The 14,998-nt window shown below is 40.7% G+C and overlaps 1 protein-coding gene across 2 annotated transcripts; it reads right to left on the minus strand.

Annotated features, from left to right (window-relative positions):
• Positions 1-7,329: 7,329 nt before the first annotated feature.
• Positions 7,330-14,521, minus strand: LOC125939702 (uncharacterized). 2 transcript variants are annotated; one of them, XM_049662599.1, is made up of 8 exons: positions 14,352-14,521; positions 13,190-13,244; positions 13,080-13,132; positions 12,896-13,014; positions 10,923-11,068; positions 10,414-10,649; positions 8,057-8,145; positions 7,330-7,573 (listed from the first exon to the last, which is right to left on the minus strand). In XM_049662599.1, the coding sequence occupies exons 1-8, from the start codon at positions 14,411-14,413 to the stop codon at positions 7,341-7,343; spliced, it is 993 nt and encodes a 330-aa protein (XP_049518556.1). In that variant the 5' UTR covers positions 14,414-14,521; the 3' UTR covers positions 7,330-7,340. The 2 variants fall into 2 exon arrangements, with proteins under 2 accessions (XP_049518556.1, XP_049518557.1); XM_049662600.1 differs by having other exon boundaries at positions 14,335-14,521.
• Positions 14,522-14,998: the final 477 nt, after the last annotated feature.

The following is a 14,998-nucleotide window of genomic DNA, read 5'->3' on the forward strand; positions in this document are numbered from 1 at the left end:
TACACGAAAAATAACTGAAAAAATAACTGCATTGCCATTGTATATTAGATGCTGCAAACAAATTATTGAAAATTATGCACTGTCAAGTAAAATATGTATTTTTTCATAAAGAATATGTTCGTTTGTCCCAAAAATTGTGGCAGAAAGAAGTGATATCAATGTTACCGCATTTTTTGTCTATTTTTTAAGTAAAGAAAATATCACACGAACTTTAGGACTACATCAGTTCGAAACCAGCAAAGCAGTGCATGCAGCTGATATAAAAAACGTAAAGGCCATGGAAAGAACAAGCTGAGGACAAATATTTTCAAGAACCCTGTTTACATTTTTGCACATACGCAACGGCCAGCGACAAACCTTAATGACGCTGTCCTTCGTTGCACATATGGAATGGCCAGGGAAAAACCTCAATGACGCTGTTCCTCATTGTAATAGATTGCGCAGGAGCAGCTGTAACCGGTCGTGTATTGTAATGACACCGAGATTATACTCGCAACAGTGAGTACAAATAAAAAGTAGGAGTTCTGCAATATATACATTAGAAATGCAAAGATAGAATGGAATATACAAATGCGAAGATAAAACGTGATAAAGGGCAAAAAAGATTAGCTGGAAACAAAGTTCACTGCTTGTATACACAAAACCTCTCAACAAGATATTTAAATATACGTATAAGTATCCAGTAAATCTACGTATCTAAGCAAACGTGGCTGTATATTATGCGTCAAATACGACAAATAAACATGTTGCGCCGTCACAGATATAGTAAACTTTGTGCTGAGAAAGACAGATGATCCAGGCAAAAACAAAACTATGATCGCAGAAATTGTGATATGTACTTGGGCCATGCCACGGTCGTGACAGCACCATATTAGTAAAATAATAGAGAAATAATGCAGAAATCAGTATGAAAATGTGTAATTTAACTGCCTGCAGAGTGGAAACAAATATTCTGCACCCAAAATTAAAGAAGGGTATTGCTTCGGTTCAAAAAAGAAGTAAAAGCAGGTAGCTAAAAAGGAAAGAAAAGGCCAAATGAAAGCCACAGATGATGCGACAAGTTGAACTACCCAATATCCGAGTGTGTTTGTTGGGAAACCCCGCGTGGGCCGGGCTTTCAATTCGCAAGGTCGGTCAAAATTAGTTATTGATGTCCTTGTAATTTTCGTATTCGCATGATAATTTTGATCATGATGCTAACTGATAGAATAAACGGTGAAAATTACTGCGGTTTTAAAAGCTAATGAACAGTCATACATTTGCATAATTACGAGTTTATGGACCTGAAGGAACAGAGCTTTTTAGTTGTATTGATTTTTTCTGCTTTGCTATGTAAAGAACAAACTTCACTCGGCGGGGAAGCTTAGCGAAGCGACCAATGACTTCGGGCATGTTGATGCCGACGTCTCTGTGGGCATATAGAAGCGCCAGCCTAACCATGCATTCCTCAGACACTGTAGAGCGCAAGTAGTTTTTTAGTAATCTCATGTTGAAAAATATTCTATCTGCGCTGGCAGTGGTCACTGGAAGCGTGACTAGAATCTGCAAAAGTTTGTACACATTTACATAAAACCTGCAGTTGCAATGAGATAGGCCTCTATTCTGGTGCTAAAACCTAAAAACACTCCTTCAATGTCTTTGGCATCCTTGTTTAGGTACCTTGCCTAAAGAGTAAGCTGTTCGATTCTAGCAATATCCGTCGTTTCGTAAGCAAGTATAGAGAAGCAGCCTGCAGCATTTACTTTGGCGTCTAGGTTTTCTTTGATAATTTCACCAAAGATATCTATAATTTAGTTTTGTACATCTGGGCTTAAATACGAGGCATTACTGAGGCAACTTTCCAAATGGTTCTTCAGATATGTATCTCCACAATCAGTTCACATGCGAAGAAGCGCTTTGAAAATACCAGTTTTTTTCAGTGGGGGCTTTGCTTAAATTCATAGGACCGATGTCCCTATGGCGACGGAGAGCCAGACTTTGTCGCCCGCAAATAGAACTGCCTCAATAATAGGCCGTTAACGTTCGTCTGTTTTCTCTTATTTTACTTTGCCTGCACTGGTCCAGCTGATCGCTCACATTGGGCATGCTTTCTGAAAATGTTTGGAGAAAATTATCAGCTGCCAGCTGACAGTCACGGTTATATTTAGTATTTTCGTGCGTGTGGAAGATTGCGAGCACGTGCTTACATTTCTGCAACGGCTTGGACACGAGGGCTCCAGTGCACGCATGTTGGCCCAAGTATATAAGAACACTTAAACCCATAAAGTTCCAGAATGGAAAATCTAAAGCACGCCTTTGGAAATGTCAGTGCACTAGTCGCGTCAAAAGTTTATGACTTTATACTCATAAAGTCTCGAAATTAAAATCCATGCGCTCCGTAGATTCCGCGGCCGCTGTGAGATGCTGCAACGCGCCTGCTCGCTATCGAAAAGCGCTTGAAACTTTGTGCTTGGATTCGGATGGGGCCCGTTGCGTTATGTGACTCCAGGTGCAAGGGCGTTGCCAGGAAATCCAGCCCGAGTTCGCAATGTTCGTGCCGAAATGTCTTTTCGAGCGTGAAAAAGACGTTGTAGACAAAATCCAGAATGATTCCCGGCGCCAGTGGTTGTTTAGGTTGGCGGTGCATGCAAGCACGGTGGCTAAAGCCCCATCAGCCCCCCCTCCTGGCTACGCCCCTGATAGTCATTAGCATGACTCAGCAAAAGTGACAATAAGTCAGAAAAAAGATTAACACTCACAAACCACCGAAATGAGTTCTGATGTGCTTACTCAGTGAAGGAAACACTAAAGACTGATGGCAAAAGTCATAGTCATAAGCATGACTCAGCAAAAAAAGATTAGCACTGAAAAACCACTGAAATGGATTCGCACGTGGGTACTAAGTGAGGGAAACACTAAAGGATGGTGGTAGAACCTATAGTCATGACCAGGACTCAGCAAAAATGACAATGACTCAGCAAAAAAGAAATTAAACTCGAGAACTACTGAAATGGGTTCGGACGTGCGAACTAAGTGAAGGAAACACTAAAGAATGATGGTAGAAGTCAAAGTCATGAGCGTGACTCAGCAAAAATGACAATGACTCAGCAAAAAAATTTGAACTCAAGAACCACTGATATGGGTTCGGACATGGGAACTAAGTGAATGAAACACGAAGAATGATAGTAGAAGTCATAGTCATGACCATGACTCAACAAAAATGACAGTGACTCAGCGAAAAAAGATAACACTCTAAAACCAATGTAGTGGGTTCGGATGTGGTACTAAGTGAAGGAAAAGGCTAAAGATTGATGGTCGAAGTCATAGTCATGAGCATGACTAATGCTTCTGCCTTGAGGTCTCTTAGGCCTTGCTAAAGGGACTCCTCAGGACTCACGACATGAATGCCATGACATGCGTATCATGTAAGTCATGACACAACCGCCTAAGTCTTGCATGGTCATTTCGTTAACTTGGTTGGCTCCCCGCACAGTGCTTCGCATAACATCGATTCCTACGGGCCGTGGGATCTGTTTTACCATGTTTCTCTGTCCTGGGAAGCATAGAAGTTTGATTTAACTGAAATCTGAGATTCACTTTGAACTACGAACATAAACATAGCATAAACATAGCCAACATAGCATAAACATAGCATAACACAAACCAATTTTGAAATTGGTTTGAATTAGAGGGGGGTGAATATCGAATCGAATTTCGAACAGTATATTTCGGTATAATTGGCTACCACGCTTGTACTGTCTAGTAAAAAAAGGACCGCTCAGTATTGGGGACACTTCGGATCAGTTTTAAACATATTAGCAATCGTCATAAAAAAACTGCACGAATACCTCCTGAACATCTTTAGAGCCAGATTGCAAGCACGCCTTCCAAGGATATATAGCTGCTAAATAAATGGCTACCGCAAAAAGATGTGAAGTTGTGCGAAAAAAAGGATAAAAAGATGCTGAAAAGCTTGTTTGGTGTTATCACGTATATAAGGGCCCTATGTAAAGAAAGCATCTGGTTGTAGCTTAACGGAAGAAACTATTACATGACTTGAGTACCAAGTACACTAAATGACAGACTATGAGCAAAAATCACAGGTTTTCATCTACAAAAGCTTCTGCCGTGATACTGAAAAAAAAAAATCTTAATTACCCATTTTGTCACTGCGTTGCTTCGAAAACTTTTGTTGTTTCACTTCTGACAATTTCCGATACTTTGTTTAGCAGACAGAGAACAGTAATCAGACTGAAACAGTCGGTTGTTGTCTAGTTTTGATATTTGAAATCACCAAATAGTTCATTTTCGAATACAAATACGAATAGTTTGTGCATAATATTTTATTCGTATTTGAAACTTCAAATATTTGCCCACTCCTAGTTTAAATTCAACAGAACTTTGATTCATTCTTGTTTGTATTAGAGCAAATATACCATATTACTCGAGACTCGGAGCATGCCTGTAAAAGAAAATGCTGTCCTGTGTGATTTTTTCCTGACCAGGTTGTTCAGGCCTCCGGACCTTTCTTTCCATTTGCTGTGCACCCTGATTAGGCATTGTCGAATGCTACAACAGCAGAATTTTGAAAAAGCCACTAGGGTTGCTTAGATCACAATGCATATTTACAAATGGGAAAATATATACAGTATTCAGTTTTATATTTGAAACCTACATTTTTCAGATATCATTGTTTAATCCAACCAGAAATTCTCATTGTACATATGACCTAATATTCCTGGTCGTGGTGCCACTGTTTGTGTGCTATGTAATGTCTTTCTGTTTCATTTATCTGATCAAGAGTGACATAGTAGCTGCAAAAAATAAACAGCATGATAAGCGGCAAAAATAAGCTGCAGTACTTGACAATCTGGGCTTCCTCCTTCATAATGTTGCAGACTTGTGTTATTAAATAATACTATCTGTATTCCATCTTTTGCTTTCTTTTTACATAACCATATCAATTAACTCTTAAAAGGGCCCCACAAGAACTTTTATGGAGGGTGTGGAATGTGTCTTTTATTAAAGGGCACATCCTCCCAAACCATTTCCAACAAAGCATTCGTGAATGCCATTCATATGAGTGGAATTATTGGTAATGAAATGCTCGCTGCTCAATGCACGATGCCGCTGCCTTCCCGTCTGTTTGATTGTTCAAATGGCACTTGGAGCTGCGCCACCACATTGCTGCAGGATGATGTCCGCCCGCCATGCTCCACCCGTCATTGCACTCAACTTTTGTATTGGTGTGACCATGACAGCATGTGGTGCGACCCACCCAAAATCTCATAGGCCATAGTATCAGCAGCACAGTGGTATTGATCATATCAAGTGCAGGCGTTGTTTTTGGTACCAACGACACTTATAGGTCTGTGCAGCAGCGTCAATGCAGAGGACACTGACAGGGATCTACAGGCAGCGCCCTGTAATGTTAGACAAGTTGGAAAAGTCTTTAAATACGAGGTAGGAGTTGTTTGTAAGACCTCTCTGTCCTGTGGAGCAGCATGCATATGCGATACGGGCAGGTGCCTCAACAAAAGGCTTCAGGAACACAATAACTTGTGCAAACGAGTGGCATTAGAAGAAAACCTTGCTCTTCATTGCTCATTGTATAAATGTACCCTGAATTTTACAAATATGTACAGCATTGGTGACAAGCAGTAATGACATGCTCAGACAATTTATCTTAGAAGCTTACAATATGCTCACAGGAAAGCACGGTCTATGCATAAGCTCACTGTTGATAGCGCTCACTGACAGGCAGTTTTCTATTCTAGGCAGCCAGAAAAGTCCACAATAGTGTAGCCGGCTCCGAAAGTGGAGTCAAGGCAAAGTGCTAAATATATTATAGGGTCACATGTGTCAATTACAGTTCAGCTTCTACAGTCCGTCATACATTCGCGGGTTTTTAATTTTGTCCAGTTTTCATGTTCTGCACATTGTTCTCAGCGCGTGGGCATTTCTATGCATGATTCCACTTCTCCCTTGTTCTTATAAAATAAACCAGCTGTGAGACGTGCTTCCTCATTCATGTTCTAGTTTTGTGTCTATTATACGTATGCAGCACTGTATACGAATGATGCTATTCAAGCTACCCCCAATACAAGTCTTAATCAATTTATTGATCGTGGCACCATCTCATAAATTATGAGATTTCTCTTATTTTGCTTCTGCTGAATGCATTGCTTAGTCTTGACATTAAAAGAAATAAGCCCAGTAGCCACTGTGTTTTCACCTGCATAAGGCTAAGAAAAAAGAATGGCAGGAGTTTTGAAAAGCCGACAGAAAGGGTGCCCAGCCTTTTGAGCGATATTGAGCTCCCAGCTGCATTTGTATATAAAGAGTCCTTCGTTTTCATCTCTCTCTCTCTCTCTCTCTTTTTTTTCTTTTTTTTTTTTTTTTTTCAATTGGGGAGTAAAGATTGCATGTTATTTTTAAAGCAGCAAACTGGGGAGAAATTGGAGTTTTTGTCGACTGGGAGCCCAATGTTTGTGATCTTTTGGGGCAACTTTCACAATGATTAACACAGGCAATGGTCTTCTTTTGGACACAAATGTTTTATTTAAACAGGCAAGATCACTCACAGGAGCACGTACATAATCACACAAATACAAAGACAGAATTCGCATGACAAACTTATCTGTGCAAATCCTTGTTGGCAGGCATTTTTACACTTTTTAATGTAACCACATAAGCAAGAACAACAAGTAGAGACATGCTTGGTGATCCTTTGTTTACTATGTTGTCTGCGCTTTTTCAAAGAAAGGAAGGAAAAAGACACAAATAGTAGTGCACATAGGCATGCTTCACAAAGCCGTTGTTGACATACATTATTGTTTGCATTTTTAGCATACCTGTGTCAATCCTAGACCTGTTAGGCCTTTGAATGTACCTTAGTTGGGAAAAAATCTTCTCGATATCACAGCTACAGTCTGCAATGCAGAGCAATGTAAGTGCTGCATTCACTTTCATTACCGCCATATATGCGACACATGGAAAATGCGGAGTGATGAGCCATTGTCGCATTCCCAGTAAATGTGGCTACTAAAAGGGCAACAAGGTTTTGTTCAGTCAAGACCAGCAGGCTCTGAATTTTAGCTAGAACACCCTGTGTATCCTTCATTGTCACACTTCCAGCACCTAATCTCCTGCTCCTGCTGACTAAAGATAAATAAGAATTAATCATAGTATGTGATCAGTTAGGAATTTACAAACTTTATTATTTTTATTGTTTATTATATTTTTCAACGGTCACTGTCTTACAGCTGCCAAAAGCAATAAAAGTTTCATCTTATTCGTATGACACTGTTGTAGCTTGTTTTTTACAGCATGAACTCACGGAATTAAAAAAAAAAGCTTTATTAAGGAGTAGGAGTCTTGTCACAGTTTTGTGCGATATGTAGGCAGGTGGCATATGCTTCTAGAGGGTTGAACTTGTGTTCCTTTGTTGTCTGATGACTGCTCCTAAGATCAAGTATGCTCTGCGAAGGCAGTGTAACCATGTGGTGGTCTGATGGTGGGATGGCAAGGGTATGTCTTATCCAGGGCTCGTTTTGACGAAGCACAGTGTGCAAATATTTGATGTTCTGTGGCCCTGCAAAGTGCAAAATGTTACTGTCTACAGAATCAGAGGTGCAACAAGTAATATTGCATTGTTTCATTGGCTGACACTTTGCAGGCATTTCACAGTAAAACAGTGATAACACGTGCTAAACAATATCTTTTGACATCTTTGAAAATGTTGAAAATGATCGGTGCTTAGAAAGCATTAAAGATGATGTTCATGTGTGCTTGCATGCTCACACACTATCACATTTGAGCCACTTTTTTCTCATTAGATTTTGGGGCCAACATTCTTGGCATAGCACAAACACGTTAACAATGTACATTACTGTATGGGTTAATAAACTTTTCTTTTGGATATGTATCTTGATTTAATAATAATGGGTGCAGCTATGATGTAGATAAAGCAGTAGATTCCTTTTGTCCGAAAATGTTTGCGAAAGTTCAGCCATTTCCTGGTCATCATTATTTTTTTACTAAGTATCTGCAAAATACTTATATGTCTGTGCAATACCTTGTGGTGTTCTCATCAGCTGTTCTGCAACCAAACCCAGAGTAATATCTTCAGCTGTCCGAGAGAGGCTTTCTTCCCAAGATGTGTCCCTGTTTGGAAAGGAATTAGAGTGCATCAACACAGTTAACCAGGAACAAAGCCGTAATAAAAAGGAGAAAAGGGTGTATCTGTTCACTGAAAGGAGGATTACTGCTACTTCATATCAAATAGACATTTCTGCAAGTACAGGCACATCCTTCAGCGAGTGACTAAAAGACCAATGTCTGAAGAAATTGTCTTAGGTCTTTGGTCTGACGCGAACAGCACAGCTGTGGTCATCGAAGCAACTATAGCCTTCTTTCAAGCCACTGGACTCCATGCACGGCTCTAGTATGACCTCAACGTGATGGAGATGTATGTACGCACCTCCTAATCTTATCATCATTATTCATCGCTCTTTTTATCCCCTCCCCCCTTCCCAGTGTAGAGTAGCAGGCCATAGCAAACTAACGCTCAAGCTGACCTCTCTGCCTTTTTTCAAATAAACCTCTCTCTCTCTCTCTCTCAGGCACATCCTAGTGCCAACCTTTAGTAATCATCATATGTATGGCAACTGTAGAACTTTTACTTACAAGTTGTTCATAGACTGACAGGCAGTAACTGATAGCAAATATTGTTGCTAGTGCCTGCAACTCGTTGTTTTAAAGCTTGGTCTCGCACTAAAGAGCCTTAACCTTGCTGCTTTACTGTATTAAGTGCACAGATACTGCAGCTGTGTTCAGTTTGCTGAACAAAGTTTCGTCTCACAGCCAAGGAGCATCCAGTTATGTTTCTGTGCAGTGATACAGCTAGGCTAAAATTTGTTATTTCAAGACCAGCTTGAGGGCATTTGTGCTTATTTATAACAAGACGTCTGTCACAAGTCTTGCAAAAAATCTCATGATGACTGTCGACTGTAATGCATTACCACTGAATCAATATAGTGACACGATGTACTGCCACCATCGAAACGAGTTATATATGAGGCGTGTACAGCAGCAGGACTCCTCTTTTGCGCATCCCTAAGAACACTCGATGCCATCTAGCACCGCTGCAATGAAGCTTGTGCATTGCCTCCGACATGCATGGCATGCCGGTGTGTTCGAACACTGAGAAACGCGTCGTGCACTAACTGGGCTCCTCTCTCGCACTTCTTTCTGGATGCGCTGCGCCACCTAGTGGCACTACCGAGAAGTATGCACGTGGCCTCCAAGACGAGAAGCCTGGTGCCTACAAACACTGAGATTTTTTCTCTTGCTTGCTGCACACTCAGTGGCACATACTCAGCGACCCAAGTTGGTCAGAGGTTCTTTGAAGAGCGGCACATAGCCAGTGCATTTGTGGCGCAGCCTGCTAATGCGTTGAGCTGCTGTCCTTGAGGAACGCTTGTGGCGTTGGTTCAATTCTGCTCGGCATCGAAGAAATTTAAGGGATATTTTTCATCATTGTAGAACGGCACATTCCCAGTGGCACATACCTAGTTACCCTAGTTTGCGTCAAAGACGTTCATTGAGTGAGCGGCACACACCTACTGGCACAAACCAAGTGACCCAAGTTCGCATCCAAGAGGTTCATTGGAGACCAGCACAGACCGAGCGGCACATACCCAGTACTCCAAGTCGGCGTCAAGGAGTTTCTTTGAACAGTGGTACCTACCCAGTCCTGCGTTTATGGTGACCCATGTCGGCGTGAAAGAGGTTCGTTGAAGAGTACATTGCCACATACTCTGTGACTCAAAGTACGTCTGATGGTTGGTTTCGAACCCTGTTACTTCCGCACAGCAGCCCAATGTGCTACCCATTTCACCACTGACTACTCAGTGACCCAGGTAGGCAGGAAAATGGTGAGATACAAACATAGATACATAGATAGATAGATAGCCCTCCAGTAGCGCACCCAGGATCTCTGCCAGGGGGGGGGGGGGGGGGGTGCACAAGTTTGCGAGTGTGAAGACGATTGCGCGTCTCACATCTTGGTTGCAGCACTTGAAGACGCAAGGAAAGAAAAGGGGTCAAACTGCATGGCAACACCTTAAAGGCGAAAATAGCATCTTTTTCCACCTAGAGCTGCCTCAGTGGAATTCAACGCAAAGCCATCGAGCACACGGTTGGCCCTCCTTGAATTTAAGAGTGAATGAATAAATACGAGACAATAATAGAGTGTTTTTGTTAATCAGGAAAATTTTGGTGCACATTGCAGAATTCCAGGTGGTCATCTGGAGCCCTCCCCTGCCGTGTCTGTCATATAGCCCCAGTGCTACTTTGGAACATCAAATCCCATGAATGAATTAGTAGGCTGTTTCCTGTCTGCTACTTGCATTTACCCAGGACACTTTTTACCTTTCTGCAGTGAGTAATCCAGCCAGCAAGTTCAAGCAGTTGAGCACTCTCTCATCACAATCATGGCTTCCAAGTAGTTCGTCTTCCTGGTGTCCAGTAAGCTGCAGTGCATGTGCTATCATCTCATTTGCAATGTGAGCACACTCTAGATTTATCTTTGAGTCAAGTCGAGATCCAAAGAGCTCATCCAGTTGCCTCGAGCTGTGAAGAATGTCGTACAGTGTTGACAGCAGCACCTGCATGTAAATGAATGCCAGGAGTGATGCCTTCCCACTTTTGTGCATAGTGGACAAAATATACATGTTTTAGCATCCTACATCGGACATTTTGCATGCACTTTCGCTAGACAATGGTTGTTAACAGCACTTCCCTAGAGCAGTCCCCTCGAACACACACTTAAGCACTCTTGAAGACTCCTGGGTGTTTGCGACCTAAGTTTTGGAATAACTGGTCTATGCCAAATCATATACTATGACATGCATCTTGCTACATTTCATCTTCTGCTGTACCTGCATGGCAGCTGAGTTGCTAGCAGAGACCACACCCACTTTGGCAACAAGCCCACCTAGCCTGGTCAAGCAGGCCAGCAGTGGTGCAGGAAAAGTTGGTACCACAGCCATGGTACATGACAGCAGTTCCACCAACAGGCTCTCCCCTGCAAAATAATTTATGGCACTAAGCTCAGAAGCATGACATTATTTTATTTTTATTTACACTTTACCTACATAGCCACAAGGCATTGCCTTGGGGGGAGGTAGCATGTATCATAATATAAATAACAATACATTGTTATACAATAAAATAAATTATATATATATATATATATATATATATATATATGCAAATTATACAATATATACAAATTATATAAAAATTACACCAAACATGCATCCTAAACAATACATACACATTGGGAAAAACACTTTTATTGGTGTCAACATTGTCACCGGGAGGAAAAGAAGAGGTCATTGCTAGTTATGTTAACAACGCCATCTGGAAGCTGGTTCCATTTCTGTATTGTTTAAAAAAAACTAGCAACCATAAGTGTATGTTTTGTATGGCTTTTCTAATATTTTTCGTGAATTATCTCAATGAAGTGAGACGTACATTGTTTCTAAAAGTTATTCATGGGGATTAATGGCTGTCTGATTATAATAGATACTGTCAAGAAATTTAAGCCGTAGCTTTTGCCTTGTTATTGTCAACAGTGATGTGATGAAATGATATTTTTATAATATTTGTGTTAAAGAATGATGTTCGTTCTAAAGAATAATGCTTGTGCTAAAGAATAATGTCTCTGTTAAAAAAAAAAAAGTTCAGTGAATTGGACATTTCAAAAATGTTACGTAACTTCTCATCACTGTGCAGTCAGTCGCTGGACATGTAAGCTGGTTATAATTATGGTAAGTTTCAATCTAAAAAAGTTTTTAAAAACATGTGTGCATTCTGTTTTTTTTTTTTTTTACTTTTGAACATACTAGTTGAAATAATATGCAGGTTCAGTAAACCAATGTACAGAAACTCGGCTGTAATCAGAGGTGAAAAATGCAAAATGCACAATGCTTGGTAATTTTCTCAATTATTGAGGCAACTTTCTCACATGGTAGCAGCCTGAGCACAACCTCAAGACACAGCCTTTGAGATTGTTTACATGACAACATCACTAGCAACCACAAAGCACAAGCATGTTCATTTGGCTTTTATATTTATTTACTTGGTGATCAGACTGCTTAAAAAAAGAATGCCATAAAAAAAATTTGTTAAAAACTTAAAAGTTAAGTTCGTTGAAAGACAAACCTGGCCTCATGCTGTGCGGTACATTCGAGGCACAGTTAATGCTGTTTGACAGGGACAGATGTGGTGGTCTGCACATATACTTCACTGCCAGAGACCAAAGTAAACTCCTGTGTCTATAAGTCTAGTGCTTATAGCCCAGTGACTATGAGGTCTACTGCCTACAAAAATGTAGACCAGTGTGACAAAATGAGACACGCGAAAGAGTATGAGCAAGAAGGGGAACCAAGGGCCTCGATTTTTGTTGGTTACAACCACACGAACCCAACGCACAATGAATTAAGCCAACGAAAGCATAAGGGAAATTAACTTGTCTCTTTAATTGAGATGTAGAAGTATTAATGAAAAAGGAAATGACAGGGGACGAGAAGACAACTTTAGTGGGAGCCGAACCGCCATCTTCAACACTACGTGTGCGATGTCCTGTCATTGAGCTGCAGTTGTGGCTGTCCTCTTGTCCACTTTCTTGAGTATTTGTGTATGTGTACTATATCTAGCCTTGGGAGTGTTAGACAGTGCCGCTCACAGCCTTGAATGCCATCCATGGCCATGTCACATATGTTTTCTCATCTGTGGCATTCTTGTTCTCTGTCTATCCACAATGTGTCGCACTATTTTGCTTTGCCATCATGCTATAAAGCTTACCTGCATCCCATTTCTCACTGTGTGTTTTCAAGTGTTATCTTACCCTGCAGGTTACTCGAAGTTTTGGAGTGCTGCTCAATCTCCTCCCACATTTGATGCAGCCACAAGCACTGCTTCTCTCGTGTGCTTGTAAGGATGGGTGTTGTGAGGCTTGCTACAACACTGGCAGGGAAAGTTTGAAAGTTGGTTTAAATTTGCTGGCTGATCCATGAGTAGGGTCCTCATACCTCTGCAGATAAGGCATCAACAGACTTTGCAGTGACTGAAACCACCAGGCCCTCTGAAACAAACAAAATGCTTTGAAATGCAGTCATTGCATAAATGCAAGGCATCTTACCTCTGATTTAGCCTTGCCAAGTGACGTGGATTCAAACTCTCGCCACCCATCCAACCTGTTCGGATTTTGAAGCTTTTTTGCATCTTTTCTGATCTGATTTTTTTTTTTTTTCATAGCACCACGCAATTAGATTTACCAAACAGCCATTAGAGAGCTCAGTCACTAACTCAGGTTTTTATGAACAGTCAGGAACTCTGCAGCTATACTTATCAAGTAATTCTTGACACTCTCTCTCTATAGCGTGTTTGTCTGCAGTTTGTGTAAATAGCCAACAAGAGAGAAAAGCTAAACTGGGAAGTCTTAAATAATAATAATAAACCAGTGAGAATGCACTATAATACGATAAAGGAGAGAAAGGTATGTTGAAACCTTAATATTCGAGCAACTGCTTGGGAAAAGCTGATCAAGAGACATTGTTCTGCGATACATGTATGCAGAGAATTCATTAAAATGTGGCCATGCACTTCAACAAATACTGTAATAAGTGATATGAGAACATAAGCTAAATGCAGTCTACATTTATTTGCTCTTTTCTGGACTCTTCTCTACACACATAAATATCTTTGCATGTAACCAAATGAATCACTGACCAAACTTATGACCTTAGGTTAAATAATCTTTCATGAAAATGGTCACTCTTGCTGCCACAGTTGCTGCTAGGGGGAAAAAGAAAAAAAAAATGCTTGCAAGGAGAAAAGATAGACATTGATATCAAAATAAATTTTCCACCTCTGTAAGCATTCTATCAGAGGGCGCTTGATCTATTTGACATGGTGGAATTCATTATGGGCTTTGGTCAGGAAACGCAATTCAGGATAGACATGACACATGCTTTAATGCATCTCTGTTAGTATACAGTAGGTTTCTCTGCTTTACGATTGCATTAACTTATGGAATGACACAAGTAACTATGACACTTTCTCGTAAAACACCTGACACTACTGATGTGCCACGGTACTACAGTGCTTGCCTGGCATGAGTGCTTGCCTGGCATAAACACACTGTGCATGAGCTTATTAATTGCACAGAACGAGTGAGCGATGAATACTGCATTTCTGCATTTCTGTCTCATCAGAATCGTACACTGTTACAACTTGAGCTTGGCTTCTCTATTACCTACTACTGCAAGAGAAAGCATTACTTACTTTTCGATAACACTCACCAGTACACTGGTGAGTTCGCCTTCGTGGTAGTCACACAGCATGAGTATGCTAAGCAGGGCATTCAGCAAGTGCTGCTCTTCGTCTGCAACTTCATGAGATTTGGCTTGGCTGGCTGCCTGAGAAGCCAAGAGTGTGGACAGTGTGCCCTCTGCTGCTGTCAGGCACTGCAAGGTATGGCAGTAACTTCATTTATTATTTGTGCTCGCTAATGCTATATACGGCACAGTCAGGAGTTAACTAATTTTTTAAACTCTAGCTTGTACCGTAGAACCTGATAATAACTTCTTAATTTTCTGATGATGGCTAAAAATTTTACATCATTCTCAAAGCTCATTGTGGAGAACAATGAAAAGACCTTGTTTGAGTCTGCTGTTTTCCTGAATAGTACATCTCCTGCACAACAATGAAGGTCTATCTTATTTATGAATAAAGAAATACCATACTTCAAAACTAACATTCAATGCAATTGTTTCTCAAAATGCTTTATACATGCAAGTAGGATATGACAAACATGCTCATGCTGTACAAGTAAAGAAAGATATCGAAGAGGAACTATTTCCACTACATTTACAACAGCTGGTCCATAAAGGACCAAGATGGAAGTCAGTTGACACTAGGACAAAAATTGAGTTGTACATCCTTGTCT

Source organism: Dermacentor silvarum, chromosome 2 (genome assembly GCF_013339745.2).
Source record: "Dermacentor silvarum isolate Dsil-2018 chromosome 2, BIME_Dsil_1.4, whole genome shotgun sequence".
NCBI lineage: Eukaryota > Metazoa > Arthropoda > Arachnida > Ixodida > Ixodidae > Dermacentor > Dermacentor silvarum.